The sequence below is a fragment of the Populus trichocarpa genome, chromosome 5 (genome assembly GCF_000002775.5).
Source record: "Populus trichocarpa isolate Nisqually-1 chromosome 5, P.trichocarpa_v4.1, whole genome shotgun sequence".
NCBI classification, from domain to species: domain Eukaryota; kingdom Viridiplantae; phylum Streptophyta; class Magnoliopsida; order Malpighiales; family Salicaceae; genus Populus; species Populus trichocarpa.
This window is the reverse complement of record NC_037289.2, coordinates 22,486,077-22,506,905: the sequence shown is the minus strand read 5'-3', so window position 1 is coordinate 22,506,905 and position 20,829 is coordinate 22,486,077. Positions and strand designations below refer to the sequence as shown.

The window sequence follows — 20,829 nt, the reverse complement described above, 5'->3', positions numbered from 1 at the left end:
TTTTTATATTCATATATTATTTTTATTTCATCATATCATTTAAATTGCGTCAATTTTTGTGATTATCAACCTGTAAAGGTTTTGTATCAGTACCTCTCAATTACTCTGCATAATTTTTTCATAATAGAGATAGGTTGATAAAAATTTAGATCATTGAATACTGTCCTGTTATGTGAACTTAGCTCCAAATTTGGCACTGGCCCATAACAAAAAAAGGAAAATTGAAAAATCTATCATGTGTTTAACAAACTTATTCTAGAGAAGTGGCTAAAGCAAAATTTAAACCGCGGGCACTGTCCTGTTATGTGATCTTGGCTCCGCATTTGGCACCGACCCCTCATCAGTCTCATTCTCACCAGACATCTCCTCCAAAGATTTTCCCTTTGATTCAGGGACCAAGAAAGTAAACACCATGCCGAAGAAGTTGACGACACCCAGGACAAGGAGTGAATTCTTCACACCAATACCTGCAGGGTACCCTGCATCGGCCTTGGCCTTGTCCTGGTCCTGAGCCAAATATAAGAACCCGAATGCACCCACAATTGCTCCGAGCTTCCCAGAAGCTGCTGATATACCGTGGCAAGTGGATCTTAACCTTGCAGGGAAAATCTCGGCTGGTACAACAAATGTGGTGGCATTAGGTCCAAAGTTTGCAAAGAAGAAGGTCAATGAGTACATAACCACGAATCCAATTCGGTTGTCCTTGTGGGTCCAGTGGTTGTAAGGAATGGCCAACGCAAACATGAACACTGTCATGAAGAAGAAACCCATCAATTGGATTGCAAACCTACCTATCCTGTCAATAAAAGCCACTGTGAACCAGTAACCTGGGACAGTACTGCATAGAGCGATAAGTGTTTGCGCCCTTGCAATTCTATAAACCTCATCGATGGCATTCATGGTCTGTGCTTTGGGAATCCATCCGATCGCGCTAAATATATCCTTTTGGAAAAGATTTTGGCTGTAGAATGCAATGTCAAGCAAGAACCATGTGGTTGTTGTTCCAAGCAAGTGGAGTCCATGGCGATGAAGGAACTTTTTTGTGAACAGACCAAATTGATTGGACTTGTCCTCGGTCAGTTGCTCGACCTTCTGCTCTTCCGCCTCAAGATCCACTTGCAGAACTCTTGACATATCAGTCGCAGCCTGTTTTGCATTCTTGGCGACAAGTGCAGTGTAACGGGCAGTTTCAGGCATCTTCATCCTCCAGTAGTAGGTAAGTGCAGCGGGAAGCGCTCCAACCATTACAATTATACGCCAAACGTAGTCAGCTTGTGGAACAGTTGAGGCAAGTGCATCAACCTGGTAAGCTGGAGCATCAAACCTGGCCTTAAATGCAGATGATATAATTATAGCAAATATCCCACCTGTCAAAATTCCAAAACCTTGCATAGCAAAAACTGCAGCAATGAAGGCGCCACGAGTCTTCTTGTTAGCATATTCAGACATGATGGTGGCAGAAAGTGGATAGTCACCTCCAATACCAAACCCAAGCCAGAAACGAAAGAAGCAAAGGGTCGACATGACAGCCTTAGCATCACGGCTAAATGAAAGACCCGAGGCAATCGAACATATGACCATGAGCATAAGAGTCATACCATACACTTTCTTCCTTCCCATTTTGTCACCAAGCCAGCCAAAGAAGAGCTGGCCCGAAAGAGTTCCACAGAACGCCACACCATTAACAGCTGCCGATACATTGGGAGGCAAAATACCAGGCTTCTCTGCTCCATCAACATGGTAATATATGCGGCCAAGCAATTTGGTGACAAGGGATATGCAGAAGAGGTCATAGGCATCGGTGAAGAATCCCATGCCAGCAATAATAATTGCAGTGAAGTGATACCATTGTGTTTTTGCCACATCAAGCGCATTGAGAACCTGTAATTCCCTGGCCATGACCACCTAGCTTATGTAGGAAAATGCCTTTCCTTGCTCTCTCTTTTCTCTGCAAAACTCTTCACCAGAGTTTTGTGAGAAAAAGGGACAAAAAAGAGGGAGAGAAGAAGCTAGAAAGAAAGAAATTGATAAAGAAGCTCGTTTGGTTCAAGAAAGATGGTGTTTCTTGAATATATAAGCGACGAGCACCCCTTAAAGCATCAAAGGCAGGCAAATATACCACGGGCATATTCCCCCCCTCTTTTCGCCCGCCCTCTTTCCTCGGTCAATAACCTTTTTCATTTACGTTGCGTTTATGTTCATCCCTTTTACACCTACAATGATAACCTTACCTCTATTTCGTTGGCTACAACTATTATTCGAACTAAAAAAAGTCGTCTTCTTCTTCTTCTTCTTCTTCTTCAATTATTATTATTATTATTATTATTATAGAATTTGTGGTTTATTAATTTTAGTGAAAGTCACAAGAGTGTTGAGCAATTGTAGAGGTTTGGTTCCCTTATTTCAAGTTATATAGATTTCAGTTAAGTTGAATTTTTTTTCTATAACTAAATTAAAATTATCAACCACTCGAAGTATGTTGAGACAATCACCATGAACAGAGGTCCATAGCCATGACTTCTCTTTCTCCTAGCTTGCACGAGTCAAAGCAACAGCCCTGGTGAGAGTAGGAGGGTGACAATGAAACATTCTAGTCATCCCATGTGGTTGGTCAACAGTATGGACATATCTCTTAAAAATGGTCTGGCAGGTAAGGGATGGACAATGATTAATAATTTGGTTCCAATTTTTGTTTGCTGTAATTTGATTATTATCAGTGTCTTCTTGATAATTTTGTGGATAATACTTTTTAATTGAAACTATATTATAACTTTTTAAAAATGTTTTTATCATTAACATATTAAATTTATTAAAAAACATATAAAAATATCAATTTGATATTTTTTTATATAAAAAACAATTAAAAAAACAAATTATAACAAAATAAAAATAAAAATCACTCGTTGCACTTCTTACCTGTAACTACACAGACAAGCAACTAGAACGGGCCTCCCCACCAAAAAAGAGGGCCATCATGTAACATGTGTTATTATTGTTTATGATGTGACTATCCTTAATTTGAATGTAATATATATATTAATTAATATCTAAATGGTGTTGGGAATTCACGGTGCATTCCTCTTTTTTTTTTTTTGTTATTTTTTTCCTAACTTTCTTCTCTTTTTTTTTCAAAATTACTTTCTTTTTTTTTCAACTTTCCTTTTTTTTTCAAAATTATTTTTGTTGATTTTGCTTTTTAAATATTGAGCTGATTAAAAATTTCACTATGTAATTTTTTCTCTTTGAAATATTGTGGATTCCTGCGGTTTTTTCCCACATAGTTTTTCTATTTTATTTTTTTATTTTTCAAAATTATATTTGTCGATTTTTTTTAATATTGAGCTGATTGAGAATTTAGTTTGGTAATATTTTTTCTTTAAAACATTATTGATTGATACAATGTTTCTCCGCATGGTTGTTTTTTTTTTGTTTTTTTATGATTTTCTCCTAAATTATCTTTTTTTATTTTATTTTTTAATATTTAGCTGGTTAAAAGTTACAGTTACAATATGTGAGGAAATCACTGTAACTTTCCTCGCAGATTACTATGGATTACTACAGTGTTTTTTTCCACATGGTTTTTTTTCTAAAATTGTCTTTGTCAATTTTATTTTTTAAATATTAAGTTGGTTAAGAATTGCAATTACAAGTAAATACAAGTTTTTCCTCACAAAACACTATGGATTGATACAGTTTTTCGTCACATGGTTTTTTCCCAGTTTCTTTTGTGTTTTCATTTTTTGTAATATTTTTTTTCAAAATTATCTTCGTCGATTTTATTTTTTTAATATTGAGTTGGTTAGAATTTAACTTTGTAATAAAGCTTAATCATGTTGGGAAATCACTGTAGCTTTCCTTACAAAACATTGTGGATTGCTACAGTGGCTCTCCACATGGTTTTTTTTTCTTATAATTTTTTTCAAAATTACCTTTATCAATTTTATTTTTTTAATATTGAGCTGTTTGAGAATTACAATTACAAATAAGGCTAAATCATGTGGGGAAGCATTGTAGCTTTCATCACAAAACACTATGAATTGCTACAGTGTTTCCAACATGATTCCTCCCCTTTTTTTATTATTTTTTTTCTAAAATTATCTCTGTCGATTTTTTTTTAATATTTAGCTGATTAAGAATTTAGCTTTGTAATTTTTTTCTTTAAAACACTGTCAATTGTTGTAGTGTTTTCCCATATGATTTTTTTGTGATTTTTTTAAATTATCTTTGTCGATTTTTTTTTAAAATATTGAGTTGATTAAGAATTATAATTACAATAAAGCTAAATCATATGGGAAAAACGTTGTAGTTTTTCTCACAAAACACTATGGATTGCTACAGTATTTCTTTAAATAGTTTTTTATTTTATTTTATTGGGGAAAACACTGTAGTTTTCTTCACAAAACATTGTCAATTGCTACAACATTTTTTCTCATGGGTTTTTTTCCTTCCAAAATTATCTTTGTTGGTTTTTTTTTTAAATATTAAGTTGGTAGAGAATTTAGCTTTGTAATTTTTTTTCTTGTTATTAACAGACTAGCTAAATGATGTAGCAAAAGCACTGTATCTTTCCTCACAAAACACTGTGGATTGCTACAAATCATTTTGTTCAGTCTCTAAGTTTTTGATCACCAACACAACCTTTTTTTTTCCGTTATGAAATATTTGCTCCATCATACCTTTAGTTTCTATTACTTATCTAGCGCTGGTTCACAATTATAACACTATCAAGTGCGTTTGTTTTATAAGCCCGCGGCAGCGCGCGGGCATGTCATCTCGTATATATATAAACACTCACACACAGAATCAACAAAATAATTTCTTTTTTTTTTGGCCCCATTTGTTTGCAGGAAAGTAGTTATTTTTTGGAAAGTGGTTTCCTTAGAAAATGAATTCCAGAAAAGTAAATTATTTTTCGATGTTTGGTAGTGTCATAGAAAGTAAGTTGGAAAACATTTTCCAGTGTTTGGTTATGTTATAGAAAATGAGCTGGAAAATAGATTATTAATGTTTTTTTTTTCAAGTTTATTAAAATAATAAGGAACAAATCTTACAAATTAAAAAGTTGAATGAGAATGGAATTGAAAAAAATCTAATTTCATAAATTATCTCAAATAAAATAAATAATAATCAAAATAATAGAGATCAAATCTACCAGATAAAAAAATTGAAAGATGATGAAATTAAAATAATAATAATTACAATTTTATAAATTATTTTAAATAAAATAAGTAACAATCAAAATAATGAGGATCAAATTTTATAGATAAAAAAATTCAATTTAAAAAAATGATAAGAGAAAAGTAAATAACAATAATAAAAATAAGGACCAAATTTAATATAAAAATCAAATTAAATCAAATTTTAAGGGATGAATTTGAAAAAAAAAAAGATTCAAATAAAATATATAGCAATCAAAAGTTTGAGGACCAAATTTGATATAATCAGCAAATAATATGATATTTTTAAATTATTCACAACTTCTGGAAAGTGTTTTCCGCCCAAAATAAAAAAAAAACACTTTCCTGAAAATTAAGTTAAATTTTCCTTTGACGAGAAAGTGTTTTTCGTTGACCAATCTTTTTAATGACAAATAAATACATGAAATTTTAAAAAATAATTTTTCAAAAACTAATTTATAGAAAACAAACACATTTATTTGTTTATTTATTTGTTTATTTCATTGTTCTGTTAGCCTCTTACATCATCCCGATCAATTTACAGAAGAGAAAGAGAATAAAGTTGCATAGCCATAGACTCGATACAATTATGAATTGAATATAGAGAATTTATTTTTTGGTACACAAATGAATGTGCGTTTTTTAAATTATTTTTTTAAAATAATATCAATTAATTAATGTAAGGGGCTGTTCAAATTCTCAATTCATGAAAACTATATACAAGTTATAACCATAAGACTTGATCTCTTGTTTCTTATCGAATTAATGACAAAAAAAAAAAGAAGCTTTATCAGTTCTAGATTCTAAGAAAAAGGTAAGTGTTAATTAGGTAAAAAGTATGGACCTTACAATATACAGAAAAATATAATCAATAGTAATGTTTATACTGTCAATTATTCAGATAATATGAGTATTTCTAAGATTTTTAATGCTTGAGATATCTATTAAAAAATTAAAAATTGTATATAAAAGGTAAGTGTTAATTCAAAACGCTTAATTTTTAATGCTTGAGATATCTATTAAAAAATTAAAAATTGTATATAAAAGGTAAGTGTTAATTCAAAACGCTTAATTTTAATGTTTAATTAAGTAAATATTAACTACTAAAATGTTAACTATTCATTTATTTTGGAAGGTTTAGGTTAAAAAAATGATGAATTATATTAAAAAGGACATGAAAGAACTAATTCCATTCCATTCCATAGATTTGATACTATTTGTGTTTCAAGACTCTGGATTGTGGGCAGTTCATAGGGAGATTTTGTGGCTTGAAATTTATGCGAAAGGAAAACTAAGGCGTAGTTTCATGGCGATTATGTATGTATTTGTATTTTAATTTTTAATTAGTGACATTGATGCCAATATTTTCACCCATTAACGTCAAGGGACAGATTACACGTGCAATTAAAGTTGATAATTAAGATTTTTATTTCCATATGTTAGTTCTATTGCACTATATCATTTAAATTACATCAATTTTATAATTATCAAATTAAGATTTTTAAATTTCTTCGAAATAGCAATTATAATTATGTGGGAATGTTCTCAAATAATAATAAATAAATAAATAAAAATATGCCTCCTAAATTCCACATGACCATGGAGTCATTTCCATTTCATTTAGACTTTGTTTCTGAGAATTCCAAGTGCATTTTAAAGAGTTCAGGTCAGATTTATAACATGAAAGAATCAAACTACCTAACAGGTTAGGCAAGTATGAACCTTTTGCAAGTCATCATTAAGAGTTTTCGGCTACTGAAAGCTATGTAGCTTGTCTTGTTAGATTCTGGAAATGAGTCAAAGGTTCTTAAATGGTGAAGGTGGTTCACGATTCACACGTAATTCCTGGTACTTGTGCCATAATTGATGCTCAGATGCTGCTGGCTGGCTGGCTCTTAACTGTTAAGTCGTCGGTAAATTTAGTGTAGCTGGGTTAGCCACCCAAAACCCACAATCAGATTCGATAATTTAATGTCTTTTTCAACACAAACACACACACATGGAAGCAATCGAAGTAAAAGGAAGTTTCGTTAACTCTTCATGAGGCAAAAAGGTACTAGTTTGGAGAAAGAAATTGACGTGTACCAGGGAGGAATTAAAGGGTCTTCAGAATTTACGTTCAAGTGGTCACCCTGTAAAGGTTTGTATCATTGCCTCGCAATTACTCTTGCATAGATAGGTTGATCAAATTTCGAAGTCAAAAAAATGGGGGTGTACAAGTAGGTGATGGCAAAGAAATGGGGGTGTAGAAGTAGGTGAAGGCAATTACTTGGAAAAATAAAATGCTAATTTAAGAGTGATGATATGATTATTTTTTAAAATGTTTTTATTTTTGTAAAAAATATATTAAAATAATATTTTTTAAAGAAAATTAAAATTTAAAGAAAGGTCTTATGAAACGCCCCTAATTCTCGGAATGAGTTTTCTTTCTTAGTTCTTTTTTTCCACCTGCGAAAATATTAGGAATTGACTTTTGAACCCTAGTGCATGTCTATATCAAAACGGTGGTCCAGCTAAACTGCTAAAGTATGGAATCATTCACACCTCACTTTCGAGGACACCGCAGAAAAAAACAAGAAAGATGCAAGAAATCAAAATAAGCTAAGGAAATGGAGGATATGTCCATGTGGTTAGAATCGATTGGAATGCAAAAGCTAAAACTCATCATCACAATAGCGTTTCAACAATGTAAACCTCTTTTGACATCTCAGCAAGTTGAAGTGAAATAAAAGAGACCTGATTTACTCGGTAACTTACAAGGCTGAGGAAGACAGAGCAGGGGGAGAAGACAAACGATAACAATAGAGGTATATTGAGAAATCTATCAAGGGTTTAGCTAACTTGTAATAGAGAACTGGATAAAGAAAAAATTTAAACCAACGGTACTGTCCTGTTATATGAACTTTGCTCCACATTTGGCACCGACCCCTCATCAGTCTCATTCTCACCAGACATCTCCTCCAAGGATTTTCCATTTGATTCAGGGACCAAGAAAGTAAACACTATGCCGAAGAAGTTGACGACACCCAGGACAAGGAGTGAATTCTTCACACCGATACCTGTAGGGTACCCTGCATCGGTCTGGCCCTTGTGCGGGCTCTGAGACAAATATAGGAACCCGAATGCACCCACAATTGCTCCGAGCTTCCCAGAAGCTGCTGATATACCGTGGCAAGTGGACCTTAACCTTGCAGGGAAGATCTCGGCTGGTACAACAAATGTGGTGGCATTAGGTCCAAAGTTTGCAAAGAAGAAGGTCAATGAGTATATAATCACGAATCCAATTCGGTTGTCCTTGTGGGTCCAGTGGTTGTAAGGAATGGCCAACGCAAACATGAACACTGTCATGAAGAAGAAACCCATCAATTGGATTGCAAACCTTCCTATCCTGTCAATAAAAGCCACTGTGAACCAGTAGCCTGGGACAGTACTGCATAGAGCGATAAGTGTTTGCGCCCTCTGCAATTCTATAAACCTCATCGATGGCATTCATGGTCTTTGCTTTGGGAATCCATCCGATCGCGCTAAATATATCCTTTTGGAAAAGATTTTGGCTGTAGAATGCAATGTCAAGCAAGAACCATGTGGTTGTTGTTCCAAGCAAGTGGAGTCCATGGCGATGAAGGAACTTTTTTGTGAACAGACCAAATTGATTGGACTTGTCCTCGGTCAGTTGCTCGACCTTCTGCTCTTCCGCCTCAAGATCCACCTGCAGAACTCTTGACATATCAGTCGCAGCCTGTTTTGCATTCTTGGCGACAAGTGCAGTGTAACGGGCAGTTTCAGGCATCTTCATCCTCCAGTAGTAGGTAAGTGCAGCGGGAAGCGCTCCAACCATTACAATTATACGCCAAACGTAGTCAGCTTGTGGGACAGTTGAGCGAATTGGATCAACCTCGTAAGATGGAGCATCAAACCCGGCCTTAAATGCAGATGATATAATTATAGCAAATATTCCACCAGCCAAAATTCCAAAACCTTGCATTGCAAAAACTGCAGCAATGAAGGCGCCACGAGTCTTCTTGTTAGCATATTCAGACATGATGGTGGCAGAAAGTGGATAGTCACCACCAATACCAAACCCAAGCCAGAAACGAAAGAAGCAAAGGGTCGATATGACAGCCTTAGCATCACGGCTAAATGAAAGACCCGAGGCAATCGAACATATGACCATGAGCATAAGAGTCATACCATACACTTTCTTCCTTCCCATCTTGTCACCAAGCCAGCCAAAGAAGAGCTGGCCCGAAAGAGTTCCACAGAACGCCACACCATTAACAGCTGCCGCTACATTGGGAGGCAAACTACCAGGCTTATCTGATCCATCAATATGGTAATATATGCGGCCAAGCAATTTGGTGACAAGGGATATGCAGAAGAGGTCATAGGCATCGGTGAAGAATCCCATGCCAGCAATAATAATTGCAGTGAAGTGATACCATTGTGTTTTTGCCACATCAAGCGCATTGAGAACCTGTAATTCCTTGGCCATGACCACCTAGCTTATCTAGGAAAATGCCTTTCCTTACTCTCTGTTTTCTCTGCAAAAATTGAAACCGGAGTAAAAACCATGCAATATCACAAGGATCTTTAGAAAATAATATCGAAAATTTAAACGAGTTTGCTTAAGAGCCGGTGATAATTGAAATTCCAAATGGCGTCACCAATAAAAAAAGAGCACAGAAAAACAAACAAACAAAAGAAAGCCATTCTCACTCTTCACGTTACTTGGGGACGGTAGGACTAATTCTCAAGACAGCAATAAAATACATAGATTCTAATTTTGTTAAATACAAGTTTTGGATTTTTCACACAATTTTTTATACAACGAAGAAAACAGCATATTCAAAGATTTATCGGAAGAGACTATCCTATTAGTCAAGTGGTAGGTCCAACTGCTACTCTATTTCTTAATCACCTCACTTAATTTAGCTTTCTGGAGAGCAAGGAGCAGTGTATGAGACAAGTAAAAGAAATTAACAGACACAAGTAGAGACAAAAGAGCAGTTCCTGTATTTCACACAGATCTTTTTGGTGGTAACTATGAAACAAATAAATAAATAAATAGCCCATTAATCATCTAGAAAGGAAAAACTTCCATGACGATAGGAAATTTAAAGTAAAAGACAAGGAGAACTCATAGTAGCTAATAAGAAATCTCTCTCACACTGGACAACCACAGATGCACGCTACCACAGATGTTTAGCAATTTTCCATGGCTAAAAGTTCTGTTAAGACAACGACAAATAAGAAAAATTCATGCCCACAAAAAACATTAAATCTCATACACTATTGTGAACAAAAAGAGAAGCTGAAAATTCATCGAAAAAAAGAGAGAGAGAGAGCTGAGAAGGGAATTCTCTAGATGTAACAACAACATTTGAAAGTTGATCTACTGCAACAAAATCTAGATTTAAAGAGAGAAAAAATAAGAGCAGGGGTAGAAAAGAAACACCTCTACTATTTGATAAATCGAAAGTGCTAACCAAAATTATCAAGCTACACAAGTGGATTCAGGCAGGATGGATGGACAAGAAGTATTATTATGTATTTTTGAACAAAACAAGAACATGGGAGAGAGTTTCCTTACTCTACGTAGAATTTTAAATAGTAATATCAATTAATTAAAAGCTTTGATTCTTACAAGAACATTTATTTAAAGTGATGCTTAGCTTTTCCAAGTGATGGGGTGAGATCCTAGAATCAGACTAGTAATAATAAATTAATAAAGAAGATCAACCGGCGATTGTGGCAGCATTTGTGGACCAAAAAAATCAAAACTGAATCACAATTTGCAGCAAGGAAGTTGAAATATAGATCCAGACAGGTCTCAACTGGCAATACTTGATATGAGATTTGAACATAAATTGTTTCTTAATTAAAAATTTCCAGAAAAAAAATGTATATGGAGAAAGCGAAAAAATCATGAGTATAACAAAAGTTGTATACTGTCGTTTTTTTTTCCTCCCTCTTTTGCATGCATGAGAGAAACACAAGAAATGACAAGAATACAAGGCGAGAAAACCCCATAAAAGAGAGAGCTTTAATTTGCAAACTAGCTAACCTTCCTTCCTTCACGAATCTTGCTGTCTTTCTCGAGAGAGTGAGGAGGGGACAAAAAGGAGGGAAATGAAATGGTGGAAAAAAAGAAATTGGTGAAGAAGAATGCTGTGGCTCAAGTAAGAGAGTGTGCCTTGGATATATATACAAGTAACAAAGCGGCAAAGGGAGGGAAAATATACCACCGGCATATTCCTCTCACTATTCGGGCGCCCTCTTTCCTCGGTCAGCAACCCACACGCTTTTCTATTTCCCTTGCCGTTTTATCTCCTTCAACACTTGCAGTAATAACTTCGGCCTCTTTCGTTGGCCACCACTATTATTCAGCCTGAAAAAATCTTATATTATTTATTTTATTGGAAGTTGTCAATGCGCTGGCCAATTGGATCGAAGTAAAGGCTTTCTTTCCTTATGTCAAGCCATCAGTTAAATTAATTTACTAAATTATGTAAACGTAAAATTATCAACGACTTGTCTTGAAGTGAGCTGGAACAGTCACCATGAACCACGGTCCATAGCCATGAATGCTCTTTCTCCGAACCTGCACTAGTCAAAGTGTTGTCCGTTGTAACAGTTCTAGTGAGCGTGGGGGAGTTCGCAACTGGGGTCATCCCCGTGTGAGAAAGAAACTCTAGTTATTGTTCCACGTAGTCGTCGGTCAACATTATGGACATTTGAGTTAAAAAGTGGTCTGAATTTCGTGGATGGAGGGATACTTCTTAATTAGCAGCAACTGTGTAAAGACAAACAAGTAGGAATGGGCCACCCTCCCTAAAGTCTACAAGAGGGCCACCATGTACTATATACTATTGTCTACTAGTATACTATTGTCGTTTGTGATGTGATAAGGCATGATTCCACACTCACACACAAACACACACAGTATGTGTTTATCTTAAAAAAAAAAAAAAGATTTTTTAGTGTTTTTTTCCATGATAATTTTAATGGGTTGAAATTAAAAATTTAAAAAAATTCATTTTAATTTCTTTTAAAGTAAAACACACAATTAAAAAGTACTATGCACAATAACATCAAAACACAATTCGATTTGTTAAATTGAGCAGATTAATTTCTTTTTCTTAACAACGCTGTTCTATTAGGATATTATATATATCATGTATTCTTGTATGGAGTATTTTTTAAAAATATTATTTGTTTGAAAATGTATTAAAATGATTTTTTTTTTATGAACACATTAAAACCTTAAGAAAACACTAAAAAATATCAATTTAATATTACTTTTTAAGAAAACATTTTTAAACCACACCAAAAAAAAATCACCATACTCTTAAACACTAATAATTCATCACGACCAATTTATTATTTCATGGAAGAGAAAAGAGAATCAGATTGACATAGAGGTTATTTGGGAGCAACTCGTGTTTTAATATTTTTTGAATTTATTTATTTTAAATTTTTTTTATTTTTTAAATCGTCTTGATATGATGATATCAAAAATAATTTTTAATATATATATATATATATTATTTTTAAATTAAAAAATTATTTTAAAAAACAACCGTTTTCGTATTTCATTTTAAACTAGTGACAAGTGTCCCGTGTATATGCCTGTATCAAAAACCAGGTGAACAATTTGGTCAAAATATGTGTACTTTCTTGATGATAAATTCATGGCTTCTGGAAATGATGATTGTGAGGAAGATTTGGAAGTCATCGGTGAGAAACTCAAAGAAGGATGATTAAAACTCTTCTGTTCATGTAATTTCGTCATATAAAATAAATTAAATTTGATCAAATTCATGGAGAAAAAGCCCAAAGATACATAGAGGTGACCTCAACCTGTCGTTATCGGTATCAATTTCCCCCTCTTCTTACTGCCATTACATGAGCATGATAATTGCAAAATTTCTATGCCCCGCCACCCGGATTCCTGTCCAAGTGGGCATCTCTCATTTGTTGTCCACAGTTGACCTATCTAGTCAACTCCTTATCTCGATTATTTTATGTGCATCTCCAACCATGCAATCCTGCGACGGGATTTTCTTCATTTCATATTGAAAAACAATCACTTGCAGACAAGCAAATAATGCTGCAGTTGCATGTATCTCTCTCTCTTGTTTTTTTCTTTTTTATTAACAGTGTGACTAGGAATTTAATAGCGATCACGATTTAAAATATATTTTTATTTAGAAATATATTAAAATAATTTTATTTATTTTAAAAAAATTATTTTCGATATTAACCTTTCAAAACGATATAAAAACATTAAAAAATAATTTTAAATAAAAAAATTTATATTTTAAAAGAACGCGGTTTGAACTACGCTACAGATATACTATAAAGATATCTTCAAAGTAATTATTTTGCACGTCAAAATCAGATCCCTCGTGGTCAAGTCTTAAACTAACAATTAGGGGTACTCATTGGTTCAAATAATTCAGTTTGGATTAAAAATTCAAATTCAACCAAATTTTCTTTTCTAAAACTTTGAATGGAAGTGAACTGAATGAGATAATCTAATTTATCGGTTTGGTCTTATATTTTTTAAACCAAATAAATCCAATTTAATTCATAGACCTTTTTAGATCGGCTATTTCTAGCATGTTTTGATTTAATAGGGCTTTAATTTGGAATGAGTTTTTAGTTATAATAATCTTTTTTGTTTGATTTGGATTTTTAATTTCTAAAAGCTAAATCCAAAACCGAATTTAATCATTTAAAAAAAAAACTTTTAACCATAGGTACTAAATTTAAACATTAGGCAAATATTTAAATAATAGGGGACTGAATTGTATAGGTAGAAGAAAGATCAGCCTCATTTTTTTTTTTATCGAGTTTATTTGGGATATTTAAATATTTAGCACTGTTTTTCCCCTCTATACTATAGTACATACAGTAATAAAATGTCCTCTCTTTCGATAGCTGTAAGAGTAGCTAGTTTTCTCGCACGATCAAGCCGGCATGGATTTGTGATTTCCTTTTTGTGTTCAAAGAAGAAGGAAGCTCACACTTTGATTTGATTTGATTTTACCTGTCACTTCTCACAAAACTAGTATACCCTTGGTAGAAGGTATTGATTGATTTCATGGGGGGAAAACAGTACGACGTCGCCTGAAAGCTTATCACAATAGTCGTCGAGTTATAATTTGGTGCGACTTTTGCTTCCGTCGTCAATTTTTTCAATTTAATACAGCTTCATACGTCAAAGTACATCACAATCAACAGTAGCAAAATGGCAGAATACAACATCTTGTGGGTTGGTAAGTTTTTAGTGGTTTTGACCGGGTTTGTTGCTTTTAATTTTCACCAGTGGCTTCCCATGATTTGGAGTCGCCAGATACATTTTAAGGTGTTTATGGTATAAGTTGTGGTATTTTATTAGTTAATTTTTAAATTTATTTTAAAAAATAGATACATTTAGAAGAAAAAGACGTACCAAGTAGAAATATTATTATATTTTTTGTAGGTTATAAGTTTTTTTTTTTTTCTCTTTGTGTTTATGTCTGTTTTTAAGATAGATTTAAAAAATAACTAATAAGATATTAATAATTATTTCATGAGCATCCTCTAGAATAGCCGAACAATCTATCTCATAATCACTCCACAACGTCTCACAAACAAATTGAAAAGGCAATATTGAAATTGTATTTCCACATGCAATTTTTTTTCACGAGATAAAAAAAATATAATGTAAACTTGGATTGTAAAATTAAATTATAAAATAGTAAGTAAATTCTTAAACTAATTATATAATAATAATTTCAGCCAATAAATTAAATTACATTAAAATCTTTTAAAAAGAGTCAACAATATTATAATCAATGAATTGTCTAAATAAAATGAGAGAGATAGATAATATATATCAAGAAATGTATTTTTCTACTCTTAATAAATAAAACAAGGTAAATGTATTTCTTAACAACTGAATGATAGGAAGTAAACAAGGTAAAACCGAACTAAGTTTACCGATTTTACACAAGTCAAGCTTAATTTTACTGGTTTTCAAGTTTTTAGTCTGATTTTACATATTAGATACATAGTAACTTGTAAAATCATATGATTTTAAGAGGTAACTTGCAATTTTGACAACAATGAACATAGTTTCTTGCGTGGTCCTAGATATCCTTCACTCCTGTATAGCTTGTGTTGCCTCTCGAGCCCTCACAATATCCTAGATATCCTTCACTCCTGTATCGTGGAAAAAACTTTGATATATTCTAAAAGTCATATCTTTAATATAATCTGAAAGTTATTTTTTTCATAAATTATTTTTCTAAAAGTAGCCTATAAAGTGCATTTTAATTAGTAAAATTCTAATTAAATTAAAAGACATAATCTAAATAAAAAAAATAATTTAAAAACAAGAAGGAAAATATAAAGAGTCATGAAATAGCAGCATTCATACCTAATTTGGATTTGAAAACGAAAACAATTGGCAAGCTCACTACTCCTATATAATTAGACCTTGAAATTAATCTAGAAAAACCTTTGCCTGATCCAACAAGTATTGTACTCGTACAAGATATTTTAAACCCTAAAAAATATTAATAATTAAATAAATGATACAATAAAAATAATTGTGTTATTGTAATAGCAATAATAAAGTAGTTGGTGTTGGTGACACAAATAAATAAGCAGAAAAGAGCCCACCTTGTTTGTACACATTATGTTTAATAATTACTAAACACTTATAATTCATGAATTTCGGAAACGATTGGAAGCGTATGGATGCTAATCTGCCGAATTCAGTACAAGTATGAATTGAGTTAAAATGGTCTGAATTCCGACTAATTTGGTTCCACTTTTTGTTTGGCGTTTTTGGATTTATTTTTAGACTTTTTACCGGTATCTATAAAGACAAACAACTAAGAATGTGATTCCCCTCCCAAAAGTCTACAAGAGGGCCATCATGTAGTATATATACTGTTAATTTTGTTTATGATGCGACCATCTTTGAATGCAATGAATATATATATAAAAAGAGATTGAAAACTTAATCTCAACACTAAAATAATTCATTACAATAAACAATATCAATTCAATTATAAATTAATTAAATTATATAGTTAAATATCTAACAAATTAACTCGTCGATGTGCCTGCACCATCAAAACCACGCGCATGTCGTCATCCAGCATCATAATTAAACAACCTCATCTTTCTCTATTGCATTGTCTAAATGTTGAGCTTCTCCAATCTCGTCAAGTGAAAAATGACACAATAAGAATCAAGTATTAAAAGCATCGCATACAACATCGTCGGTAGCATTACGAACTGCGACCACAGCTCTCCAATCCTCGTGTATTAAGACATTCACCTAATAAAATAGAAAATATGGTATTATCATTTATAAGATATAGATAAGAATTTTATCATTTTTTAAAAAACTAATTTGTGCATATCAATTTATTATATCTTGGTGCATGATGCTCAAAATTATCTGGGTTACATGATGGCTGACGTGGAGTGTAACATGGATGTCTCATAACATACTCTCATGGTGGTGTTATGAATCGCCTTATTATGTTCATGTGCCGTGTCATATAGAGATTTAACTCAATAGGCGAATACTGCTCTGTAAATATGTGATATCTCCTCACATGCCACAAATTAAGGTATTTTACATTTAAAAAATTTCTCATAGAAAATTTAAATTTAATAATGCATTCCTAATTATTATTACAGAGTTTCAATTGAGAGTTATCTTTCCGTAGCCATGTTGAACATTTGATTTCTCCAAACATTAAGATAACCGATGTGAAGATTCTCTCATAACCAAAACTTCATATTCATAATAAAAAAAATTAGTAAATATTTAGATTAACAATATTTAATGGAATATAATATGAAATTATACATGTAGAAATAATAAACATCCACCGATTTGTTTCTCGTCTGATATACATGTGTGGAAAAGATGATAGTACAGATATGCAAGCATCGCCAAGCACAAAAAAGTTTTCTAGTAGTGGCAGAAACTAACATGGAACTTCATTGCCTATCATATCACTAAAGATCATGGCCCCAAACATATGCATTATGTATGTTCTAGCATAATAATGCAATACAATCTTTGTAGCGCCTTTTGGTAGAGTCTTAAAACTCTCTTTCAACCATGTTAACCTAATAAAATCCCCTTTATATCTCTTAGGGGGGGACACCCATCCCAATAGTCGAAGACATAAATCATATTTGTTGAAAGTTGTGAGGCCTGTAATAGAGGTTTAATTTATCGAAAGGTTGATTTGCATGACAACATTTTGTAAAGTCGGTGGCATCTCTCCAACATGAAAATACCATTCATATGATGGTTTATGCTTACACTATAACTACATATAAATTATAGTTGAACGTTGCACTTTGTATTAAAGTGAATTTTTTACATTCCATTATTTAATTGCATTGATTGAATCGACATGGTTCAAAACATTTGTCTAACCTCCAACTTAGTATTTAAACTTAAATTTATACGACTCAAAACCCAATCAAATCTCATCACATGAGCAGAATCACTAACATCTTCAAATTCAGGAATAAAGGGTCTTATTGTTTAGTTTATTGGCTCACCCTACCCATCTTTCTTAACTATATCGGTATGTCAACCATCTTTTTTATTACTCGGTTCAAATTCATCATAACTATATGAAGTAGTTATCATATCCAACCGAGGTTTCATATGCACCATTTAATGAATCAATGTTAGGTTATGGCATCACTAACAGACGTATTGCATTTGATGATTTTTTGGTTCTTTGACTATAACTTGAAACTCGAGTCGACTCCAAACTCATAATGATATCAGCACATCAAAATGATCTGAAAACATTAAAAAAATATTAGTTTGAAGCAAAAAAAAATTAATTTTTTTAACACATAAAACACAAAGTAAAAAACACCCAATTTAGTTATGAAAACTATATGCAAGTTATAAGTTATAACCACGAAATTAATGACGGGCAAAGATAAGTGGGCAGTTATAGCCTTCGTACATTCGTGTTTCTAGAACCAGTTGAACAATTTGGTCAAAATATGTGTGCTTCCTTGATGATAAATTCATGACACTAGTCTTACGATGATATGATGTGACTTGGATTTTAATTTAATTTATAATGTAAAAGAACAAGACACAAATGTTTATTAAAGAAACATTAGGGTATTATTTACGTTTAATGAAATAAATTTAAAATATATAAATAAAAATAATAATTATGAATACTAATTAAATATTAAAATAAAAAGCTAATTTTCTTCAATAAAAAGAAAAGGAGTTGATATTAATTAAATTAAATTAAAAAATAAAAAAATATAATTACACGCTGCTATCTTAAGATAGATCAAGCCTGCACGCATGGCCAAGCATGAGAAAGTCAATGTCCATATTGCTGGCGGAATAATTTTTATTGAAGGGGTTGTTTGCTCCACTTTTTTTAAAAAAAGCATTGACTTTTTGTAGATGAAAAATTCTCAAACATTAAAAATTAAAATTCTAGTTTTGGAATCTCAAAACTCATTTTAAACTTACTTTTATTTAAAAAAATCTTTAAAAACACCATAGCAATATCTATAAACTCATATTTAACTCTAAAATACCGTTCAATAACTCTAAAAAAACCATAATTAAATGAATAAAAAAAACTTGATGGACGTAGATCTATTTTTTTGGCATGCGTGAATGGCAACACTATTTCCACTAAACTCCACTTAAAATGCGAGGACCCAATGAAAAAAAAGAAGAAAAAAAAAGAAGAGAGACTGCGCCATTGACTTGAACAGTGCATATGTGAACAGTTCAGTTTACTGTAAAACCACCCAAATCGTCCAAGCTTACTGTACAATTAATATGGAAACGATGATCGTCGGAATGATTTGATGTCATCGGCGATAAATTCAAAGAAAAATAATTAAAATGCTTCTGTTTATAAAAAAAATAAAATAAAACTTGATCATGGTCACGGTAACTTAGAGTCAGGGAAGCGAAACCCACAAAATACTTAAAGGCGACCTCAGCCTGTCGTCCTCGGTGTCAGTTTTTCCCTTCACTCTCCTCGAAACCCCCTCCTCTCTGCCATTATATGAATAATAAATATGAACGTGACCTGCTATCCTTCTCTTCTGCCCCCTCCATCAGGAAACCTTCATCTTTATTTTGTTAGCACAGTTGACCACTAGAGTCAACTCCTTCAACTATGAAAATTAAGCGCCATTATTTTATGAACATCTCTAATCATGCAATAAAGCGACGAGGATTTCATTAATTCATATAAAATTTTTTTGCAGACGACCAAATAAGGGTGAGCATCGGCTCAGACAGTTCGATTTGAATAGAGACAGATTGTCGTTTCCTTTCATTTCTGTGAGAGTAGTTCTCTCTCCTACAAGCCGACATGGACTCGTGATTTCCCTTTTGTCTTCAAGGAAGAAGGAAACATAGGAGGAAGCTCACACTTCGATTTTATTTATCTGTCACAACTCATAAAATTACTATACCCTTGTTGGGTTCTTAAGAGGCCTTGATTGATTTTGTGGGATAAACAGTATCAGATAGCAAGCACAATATTCGTCCAGTTATAATTTTGTGCAAACTTTTGCGTTCAGAAGATATTTCAAAATCTAATATGTTTAACAATAAGATTATTTGATGGTTTGGATCATAGATTAATCAAATATTTATTAAAATAACTTTACAGTAAAGGAAACTATCTCTTGATAAATCACTCATAATATCTACAAAAAGTTATCTTTTGGGGGAATCAAGGGCCCTTAAATGATTAAATCAATAATCATATAGAGAGACTAATAAATATATTAAAGAACATTAAATTATAATAACAAGATTGTTTATTTTTGTTCTGGTAATGTAAATTATAAACCTTTTACCTAGACAGTTCAAGAGATATTTATAGTTCATGATCCATATTTTTTGCTTAAGCCACGAGGTTAAAGAGTTATTTTACCTTGATAGTATTAATATGAAACACATATTCCTTACATATGCGCATTAATGATAAAAAAAAAAAACTCTTGCATATACATTAATAATAATAATAAAAAAATTGAGAAAGCATTAATCTGGTGGGTTGGTAGGTTTTTAATTTTCATTAATGGGCTTCCCACAAACTGGAATAGGTGAACAATTTAATTCATTGTCGCTCTACTACTTCAAAAGGTGTCTAACGAACAAATTGGGGAGGCAATTATAATTATTATAAAGAAAACTGAGTTCGTGAGGTGAAAACGTTGTTCAACGTGAATTGTGCGATCACTCATAAATCACTATAGTTTGTAGCAATAATTTTTATTTTATTTATTTATTTTGATACTCAAATTTTTTCTTCTCGATTGAGTTCTTTGATTTCAAAATTGAAAGACAACGGCATCCTATCTCTTAACCAAATGTGAAATTAAAAGATAGAGGATCAAGATGGAAAAGACACTAAAAAATAGATGATGTGTTAAAAATTAGAGTGAAAATCTCAATTTAGTCTTCCAATTTTTCAAATTATACCTTTCAGTCCCTTAAGTTCTTTGAAATGAAATTTTGATACAAAACTTTATTTTTATTATTTTTCAGTTTCTAATTTGTGAGAGGAGAGAAAAAGCATTGCTGAATTTTAACGTATGGAGAAAAGTT

At 32.4% G+C, this 20,829-nt stretch overlaps 1 protein-coding gene and 1 long non-coding RNA gene across 8 annotated transcripts; one reads left to right on the top strand and one right to left on the bottom strand.

The window, feature by feature from the left end:
- Nucleotides 1-134: 134 nt before the first annotated feature.
- Nucleotides 135-11,413, bottom strand: LOC7476911 (inorganic phosphate transporter 1-4). Of its 7 annotated transcripts, XM_024601518.2 has the most exons (4): nt 11,242-11,413; nt 10,345-10,405; nt 9,676-9,718; nt 135-1,905 (listed from the first exon to the last, which is right to left on the bottom strand). In XM_024601518.2, the coding sequence occupies exon 4, from the start codon at nt 1,897-1,899 to the stop codon at nt 280-282; it is 1,620 nt and encodes a 539-aa protein (XP_024457286.2). In that variant the 5' UTR covers nt 1,900-1,905; nt 9,676-9,718; nt 10,345-10,405; nt 11,242-11,413; the 3' UTR covers nt 135-279. The 7 variants fall into 7 exon arrangements, with proteins under 7 accessions (XP_024457286.2, XP_002306844.4, XP_052309201.1 ...); XM_002306808.4 differs by lacking the exon at nt 10,345-10,405; XM_052453241.1 differs by lacking the exons at nt 9,676-9,718; nt 10,345-10,405 and having other exon boundaries at nt 135-1,948.
- Nucleotides 516-9,052, top strand: LOC127905371 (uncharacterized). Its single transcript, XR_008059317.1, has 2 exons — nt 516-664; nt 8,434-9,052. It is a non-coding gene; the product is annotated as an uncharacterized LOC127905371 (long non-coding RNA).
- Nucleotides 11,414-20,829: the final 9,416 nt, after the last annotated feature.